General features: G+C 40.0%; 2 protein-coding genes across 2 annotated transcripts; both read left to right on the forward strand.

The window, feature by feature from the left end:
* Positions 1–470: 470 nt before the first annotated feature.
* LOC137283300 (uncharacterized) lies at positions 471–6,441 on the forward strand. Its single transcript, XM_067814752.1, has 4 exons — positions 471–539; positions 974–1,221; positions 1,594–6,340; positions 6,427–6,441. Exons 1-4 carry the CDS (start codon positions 471–473, stop codon positions 6,439–6,441), a joined length of 5,079 nt encoding a protein of 1,692 aa, XP_067670853.1.
* Positions 6,442–6,472: 31 nt separating this feature from the next.
* On the forward strand, positions 6,473–7,231 carry LOC137284445 (uncharacterized). The gene has a single exon (XM_067816247.1). It carries the CDS (start codon positions 6,587–6,589, stop codon positions 7,229–7,231), a length of 645 nt encoding a protein of 214 aa, XP_067672348.1. The 5' UTR covers positions 6,473–6,586.
* The last annotated feature ends 1,356 nt before the right edge of the window (positions 7,232–8,587 follow it).

Below are 8,587 nucleotides of genomic sequence, written 5' to 3' on the forward strand. Positions count from 1 at the left end.
GGAACTGATAGCAGACTTAAAGAGCATCTGCAGAATTTCTGCAGTGAGGTTGGGTAGGGCAGAATCTAATACATAGCGGGATACAATGGCGAATACATGCATACATGCATACATGCATACATACATACATACATACATACATACATACATACATACATACATACATACATACATACATACATACATACATACATACATACATACATACATACATACATACATACATACTGTACGTGCAGAACACTGAACACTCAACTTGATTTAAGTAAAGAAGTAAAGGTTTATTTTAATATTTAAAATTGTCAACACATCTGTGCAACTGCCTGTGGTGTAAAGGATTGTTAACTGAATTATTACACTAACCATTTAGAAACACGCAGGTTATAGGTTCGAATCCAGGTTGCTGACTAAACTTTTTCATATTTGTAACAATTTACATCCTGGCAATCTGATCACATGATCAGAAGCACATGGGCTCAGGCAGTCAGAAGGCCTCCATGTTGCGAGCGAAACACACCGAGTCAAGGCAGAACACAGATGTGAGTAACGTCTTCAATTTTTCTTGCTTCTATGTCCAAACGAGATACCAGAAAACTTATTAAACGTAATTGCTTATTTGCTTATTTTGAAATTAACGATTTGAATACATGTACATTTCATTAGGTTGAGTTGTATTGTTTACTCAAAAGGTATTTCGTTTCTTTTTTTTGTAGTTTTTCTGAACCTCTCGTCCACTGTTTTACAACGGTTGAACGTATGCTACAACGGCGATAAATGAAAATAAACTTTGGTGAGAGTGTTTCAGCCCAATGTGATTCTTGCCACAACATTAGTTCAGAAAAAATCTTCATACAAATGAAGACTACTGGAGGCTCTCAATACTACATAGTTGCGTGTGTTTAAACTGGAAACTGAAAGCAACCTTGGAACATTGTTGACTATATTATGTGCTGAATGTAATATGGCTTCTCAGGATTCTTTATCCAGATACTTGGCTGAGTGTAGTGTTGCAGGAACAGATGACCAGCCTGTTACAGAAACGGATCAACAGCCTGTAACAGAAACGGATCAACAGCCTGTAACAGAAACGGATCAACAGCCTGTAACAGAAGGGAACGATGAAGCAACAGAGACGAGTAGCACATCGGATACAACACAGGGCCAGCAGTTTCCTGATAGTGAACAGCAGCTGGGGTCAAGTGTTGATGCTGAAAATACAAGGTCAGTTCGTACTAGGACACAAACTGAAAAGGGACAAGCCGAACGACTTCGAATGTTAAAGAATAGACAATCAGGTATTCTTGGAGCTATCACAAGGAAGAGAAATGAACTTTATAGGTTAATGTTAAGTAATACTAGTGAAAGTTTACATTTAGTGAAATTTAGCTATGTTGACTTTACTGAATTGTGCCAACAGTATGAAAAAAGTTTCACTTCATATTACGATGAGATTGTTTCACAGCAGACAAGAGATGTTGAGAATAAGAGACATGAAGAAAAGGAAATTTCAATATTGCATTTCCGAAATGAGGTAGAACAATGGATGAAACGGGTGGAGAATCAACTGGACATCACAGATAATGTTTCTCGTAGGAACTCGCAGTCATCTCGGAACTCCATGCGTTCAACTAGATCTGCCTATGCAAAGGAACGAGCAAGGTTAGCAGAACTGTATGCTGAGAAATCTTTGCTAGAACAATCTAAGAAAATCCAGGAACTTACACTTGACATTGAAATTGCCAAAATGCGAGCCAGAGAAAGGGCATATGCTGATGTGGAAGATGTAGCCCCCCTGAGGCACATATACACCCCTGAGTCAATTTCTGATGTTAAACCCAATGTCCCTAGAATTCTAGATGAATTTAATGTAAAGCCCAAGGTCCTTGGATTTTCAGATGAATCTGATGTTAAACCACGTGTACATGAGGTGTCAGGTGGCTTTGGCGTTGAGGTTGATATGGCTCGTAATGCTACTATCCCTGATGTTCATCATTCCGTACGTGATAATCCAGGTAATGGTGGACCACAAGTCAATATTCTAGGTGAGGATGGTATTAACCAAGCTGATGTTTTGGCTCGTCAGATGAATCCTAATGCTAAGGACTTTAAGCCTTCATACTTAGTCACACCTGAGGATGCCACGATGTCTGCTCATACTCCATCTTCATCTATGCAAAGACAGCATGAACTAATTCTTCAAATGCATAGGCAGATGGCCACATCGATGCTTCTGCCACAACCAAAGGTACCAACATTTAAAGGTGATCCTATGGCATTTAGTACGTTCATGATGTCATTTGATGCACGCGTTGTTCCCCATACTACCAATAATACAGATAGGTTGTATTATCTTGATCAACAGCTTGAAGGAGAACCCAAAGATTTGATAGCAGGTTGTCTGCACATGAATTCCGCTGATGGTTATCAAAAGGCCAGAGATCTGTTGATCACAGAATATGGAAATCCTTACACAGTATCAACAGCTTATGTCAACAAAGTTCTTGCATGGCCAGAAATCAGATACGACGACTCACATGGCCTAAAGCAGTTTTCCTACTTCCTCATCAAATGCCTCCATGTAATGAAGAGTATGTCCCACATGAATGTGCTGAATCATGCTCCAAACATGCAAGCTGTTGTTCTGAAGCTGCCTATATATCTGCAGAATAAATGGCGAGATCATGTCACTAAAGCTCGGCTTCAAAGGTATAAGGTTATTGCCTTTGAGGATCTTGTACAGTTCATTGAGTTTGCCTCAAAGTCTGCCAACGAACCGGTTTACAGTAAGGATGCAATGTCTAAAAATGAAGTCCAATTACGAAGGCAAGACAAAGATTCCACAAGAAACAAACAGATTGTTCATAAACTAAAGTCAAACAGTATTGTGACAAGCAGCAACTATCCGGATCCGTTAGAACGTCACAATAAAGGCAAAAGGCTTGCCTGTTACTTCTGCAAAGAACAACATGATATGGATGACTGCAAACAATTTGCACGAAAGTCATTAATAGATAAGCGAGCTTATCTTAGGGACAATAAAATGTGTTATGGTTGCTATGGTTACAACCATGCTGTTAAAGGTTGTATGAAGAAACGGACCTGTAAACGTTGCGGGAAGTGCCATCCAACAGCTTTACACGATGATGACTTTCATCCTGTACGGACTAGACAAGAGGGATTAACAGACACAGGTAGCGACATGCCAAAGGCAGGTGGACATGATATTGCTGATTCTGTCAACACATCTTGCAATTATACAAAATCAGACATAGTGGATACAGTGCTGCAACCTATCATCCCTGTTATTGTACAACAGAGAGGTAACGAGAAATCAGTAAAGACATATGCGTTGTTGGACAATGGAAGTACTGGTTGTTTCATCACAGAAGATCTGAAACATGAACTTGGAGCAAAATCTACCAAATCAATGTTAAAGCTTCGAACAATGCATGGCGTTAGTGAGGTAAGAACCTCAGCAGTGGAGGATCTCATCATATCAGATATAACTGAGGAAAATGCAATCTTGTTACCACGGACATTTACTAAGGAAGAGATACCAGTTGGTCACAGTCAGATACCTAATCCTGATGTTTTGTTGACATTTCCTCATCTTAGTGATATGGCAAACAAGCTACCACAGTACCAGCCTGATCTTGATATTGGATTGCTAATTGGAAGCAACTGCCCTCTTGCCATGCAGCCACAGGAAGTCATTCCATCACAAGGTAATGGTCCCTTTGCTGTACGATATAAACACGGATGGACAGTCAGTGGACCACTCCATATTAAATACAACCCTTCTGACAACTCCCTTACCTGCAATCGTGCAATTTTCCAAGAAATACATGCAGTCCAGGAATACCCGACTCGAGATGCCATTCTGAAGATGTTTGAAATGGATTTTAGTGAGCGTGACATTGGAACAGTACCTGGTGAACAAGGTTACTCAAGAGAGGATCAGAAGTTCATTGAGATTGCAAAGACCAACATGAAGCAAGTCGATGGCCATTATGAGCTACCACTGCCCCTTAAAGATCCAAAAGCAACTTTCGCCAATAACAGAGAACAAGCTGAAAGGAGAGCAAAGTGGCAGAAGAAGAAAATGGTTCAGAACGAGCAATATCGTCGGGACTACACAGCATTTATGGAAAATCTTATCTTGAAAGGCTATGCCTATAAGATACCCAACGATAAATTGACAGTAGAGTCAGGAAAGGTGAGGTATCTACCCCATCATGGCATTTACCATCCAAAGAAGCCGACGAAGATACGTGTAGTATTTGACTGTAGTGCCAAGTATGATGGAACATCACTAAATGATATGCTCCTGCAAGGACCAGATCTCACCAATTCATTGATTGGAGTGCTGACCAGATTTAGAACAGAGCGTATAGCATTCATGGCTGATATCGAAGCCATGTTCTACCAAGTAAAGGTTCCGCCTCACCAGCATGATCTCCTGAGGTTTTTGTGGTGGCCTAATGGCGATTTAAGTGCAGACTTACAAGAATACAGCATGACAGTTCATATCTTTGGAGCAGTGTCCTCACCTAGTATTTCTAACTTTGTTTTGAGGGCTGTAGCTGACAGAGCAGAAAAGGTTTATGGACTCCCTGTTGCTGACACTATTCGGAACAATTTCTATGTTGATGATTGCCTCAAATCAGTCAGCACTGAGGAAACTGCAGTAAAATTAGTAGACAAGTTGAAATCTGCATGTGAAGAAGGTGGATTTCAGCTGACCAAGTTCACATCTAATAACAGAGATGTTCTCAATTTGATTCCATCAGAGCATCGCTCAAAACATGTTCAAACTCATGACATGAATTACGATTTGCTCATCGAAAGAGCGCTTGGAATGCAGTGGCATATCAGTACAGATATGTTCGGGTTCACAGTTGACTTGAAAGAAAAACCGTTTACTCGGAGAGGACTACTTTCAACAATGTCTTCATTATATGACCCTTTAGGTATTGTGGCTCCTGTCATGCTGCCAGCTAAGAAAGTCTTACAAGATCTATGTACAAACAAGCAGCTTGGATGGGATGATGAAATACCAGCAGAACAGAAACTCATCTGGAAGGAATGGCTAGGAGAGCTACAGTGCCTGAACGTATTGAGGATGGAAAGATGTCTGAAACCGGCTGTGTTTGGAAATGTCGTGTCCACACAGCTTCATGTGTTTTCGGATGCAAGTACCATCGGGTATGGATGTGTAGCATATCTGCGCCTTTGTGATGATAAAGACAACATTCATACAGCGTTTCTTATGGGAAAATCCAGACTTGCACCAGTTAAAACAGTCTCCATTCCTCGCTTAGAATTAACAGCTGCCACTGTAGCAGTGCACATTGGTCAACTCCAGCTTGACACCAAACCTGACAGTGTAACTTACTACACTGACTCAACAACTGTTCTACATTATATTAACAGTGAACAGAAAAGGTTCCCAATCTTTGTTGCCAACCGTGTGAAAGTCATCAGAGACTTTTCAGAGCCTGATCAGTGGAAGTACATTGATTCTAAAACAAACCCTGCAGATATTGCATCTCGAGGCGTGACTCCTTCAAAGCTGATTGAGTGCCATGACTGGCTCAAAGGTCCCACGTTTCTTATGAAACCTGAGTCAGAGTGGTCCTTACAACAGCCAGCTGTTATGATAGATGGTACTTTTGAAGAAGTAGCCGCTGTGACAGAAACACTATCAAAGGATTCCCAGGATACCATGTGTCAACTGATGAATCATTACTCTAGCTGGTATCGGTTGAAGCGAGCAGTAGTGATATATCACAGACTATTTGACATTCTTCAAAGTCGAAGACAGACAAGGCAAGGTAACAGGTCTTCTTGTAGAAGATTCAATCAACCTTTCACAGTACAGGAACTAGATAGAGCAGAGAATGCTATTCTCAAGTTCATTCAGTTGCAGCATTTCGACAAGGAAATAGACTCGAGTAGCAAACGAGGCCGAGTACTCAAGAGTAGCTCAGTGTATAGACTCGACCCCTTCTCAGACAATGGACTACTCAGAGTCGGTGGTCGACTTAGCAGAGCAGATATTCCAGAGGAGATGAAATACCCAGTTTTATTACCATATAGAAGTGCCGTCACGTCACTGATAATCACTGACGTACACCTGAGACTTGGGCATGCAGGACGGAATCACGTCTTATCAGCACTGAGAGAGAAGTACTGGGTCATTAAAGCTAATTCTGCTGTTCGTACCATTTTGTCTCGCTGTGTTACATGTCGAAAAATGAGAGTACCAGCATGTGAACAGAAGATGGCCGACTTGCCGTCCAGTCGAGTCAAACCTACTCCACCATTCACCTACACAGGGGTAGATTTCTTTGGCCCTCACGTTATCAAAGAGGGGCGGAAATATGTCAAACGTTATGGTGCATTGTTTACATGTCTTGTGAGCAGAGGAGTCCACATTGAGACAGCAATTTCTCTTGATACAGACTCGTTTCTTCATGCTTTACGTCGATTCATAGCTCGAAGAGGACCTATCCAAGTAATTTGGTGTGACAATGGTACTAACTTCACCAGTGCCGCTAAAGAACTAAAACAGACAGTAGCAGAAATGAGTCAGGAACGTATTCAGTCTTACCTGCTGAAAAGTAATATTGAATGGAAATTCAATCCTCCATCAGCAAGTCACATGGGTGGCGTATGGGAGCGGCTTATCAGGTCAGTCCGACAAGTACTTTCTCCTCTTCTCAGAGAATTTGGTGAACGTTTGAATGATGAATCATATCGAACACTACTGTGCGAAGTTGAAGCTATTATAAACTCCCGACCCCTCACCACTGTATCTGACAGTCCTGATGATCTGAATCCTTTATCACCTAATCATCTGTTGATGATGAAGTCAAATGTGTATATTCCACCCCCAGGACATTTTCAGCGCAACGATGTCTACATGCGACGGAGATGGCGTAGGATCCAGTATCTTGCGAATGTGTTCTGGTCACGGTGGCGAAGAGAATATCTATTGAACTTACAAGTGCGTCAAAAATGGAATGAGTCGAAACGCAGCATGCAAGTAGGTGATATTGTTCTGATCACGGACCAAAACACACCAAGACTGCAGTGGCCTATGGGTCGAGTGATCGCAACTGAGTCAGACAAACGTGGACATGTGAGAAGCGTGGTATTGAGAACACTAAAAGGTGAACTACGGAGACCAGTGCACAAACTTGTGCTGCTTCTATCGTCATGTGAATAAGTGACATGTAGTGAACAATGTTTATCACACATTAGTCTGATACCAGACGTTTTGCTGTGGTATATTGTGTTAATTCTGCACGTTAGAAGTTTTTGTTAAACAGGAATGTTTAAGAGGCCGAGTGTGTACGTGCAGAACACTGAACACTCAACTTGATTTAAGTAAAGAAGTAAAGGTTTATTTTAATATTTAAAATTGTCAACACATCTGTGCAACTGCCTGTGGTGTAAAGGATTGTTAACTGAATTATTACACTAACCATTTAGAAACACGCAGGTTATAGGTTCGAATCCAGGTTGCTGACTAAACTTTTTCATATTTGTAACAATTTACATCCTGGCAATCTGATCACATGATCAGAAGCACATGGGCTCAGGCAGTCAGAAGGCCTCCATGTTGCGAGCGAAACACACCGAGTCAAGGCAGAACACAGATGTGAGTAACGTCTTCAATTTTTCTTGCTTCTATGTCCAAACGAGATACCAGAAAACTTATTAAACGTAATTGCTTATTTGCTTATTTTGAAATTAACGATTTGAATACATGTACATTTCATTAGGTTGAGTTGTATTGTTTACTCAAAAGGTATTTCGTTTCTTTTTTTTGTAGTTTTTCTGAACCTCTCGTCCACTGTTTTACAACGGTTGAACGTATGCTACAACGGCGATAAATGAAAATAAACTTTGGTGAGAGTGTTTCAGCCCAATGTGATTCTTGCCACAACACATACATACATACATACATACATACATACATACATACATACATACATACATACATACATACATACATACATACATACATACATACATACATACATACATACATACATACATACATACATACATACATACATACATACATACATACATACATACATACATACATACATACATACATACATACATACATACATACATACATACATACATACATACATACATACATACATACATACATACATACATACATACATACATACATACATACATACATACATACATACATACATACATACATACATACATACATACATACATACATACATACATACATACATACATACATACATACATACATACATACATACATACATACATACATACATACATACATACATACATACATACATACATACATACATACATACATACATACATACATACATACATACATACATACATACATACATACATACATACATACATACATACATACATACATACATACATACATACATACATACATACATACATACATGAACTTTAGCTCCACAGAAATATTATTGTCTAGCCTAATGGTATTTATAAAATTGATTTAGATGAAAGCTGAGATGCACGTGTCTAACCCCGGCAG

This window comes from Haliotis asinina, chromosome 5 (genome assembly GCF_037392515.1).
Source record: "Haliotis asinina isolate JCU_RB_2024 chromosome 5, JCU_Hal_asi_v2, whole genome shotgun sequence".
NCBI classification, from domain to species: Eukaryota; Metazoa; Mollusca; class Gastropoda; order Lepetellida; family Haliotidae; genus Haliotis; species Haliotis asinina.

Bases quoted from the DNA above. Each gene is read 5' to 3' on its own strand.
- LOC137284445 (XM_067816247.1), top strand. From the start codon at position 6,587: ATGAGTCAGGAACGTATTCAGTCTTACCTGCTGAAAAGTAATATTGAA.
- LOC137283300 (XM_067814752.1), top strand. From the start codon at position 471: ATGGGCTCAGGCAGTCAGAAGGCCTCCATGTTGCGAGCGAAACACACC. The intron at 540-973 runs GTGAGTAACGTC...ATGGCTTCTCAG, and splicing joins AGTCAAGGCAGAACACAGAT to GATTCTTTATCCAGATACTT. The intron at 1,222-1,593 runs GTCAGTTCGTAC...TGTTTCTCGTAG, and splicing joins GTTGATGCTGAAAATACAAG to GAACTCGCAGTCATCTCGGA.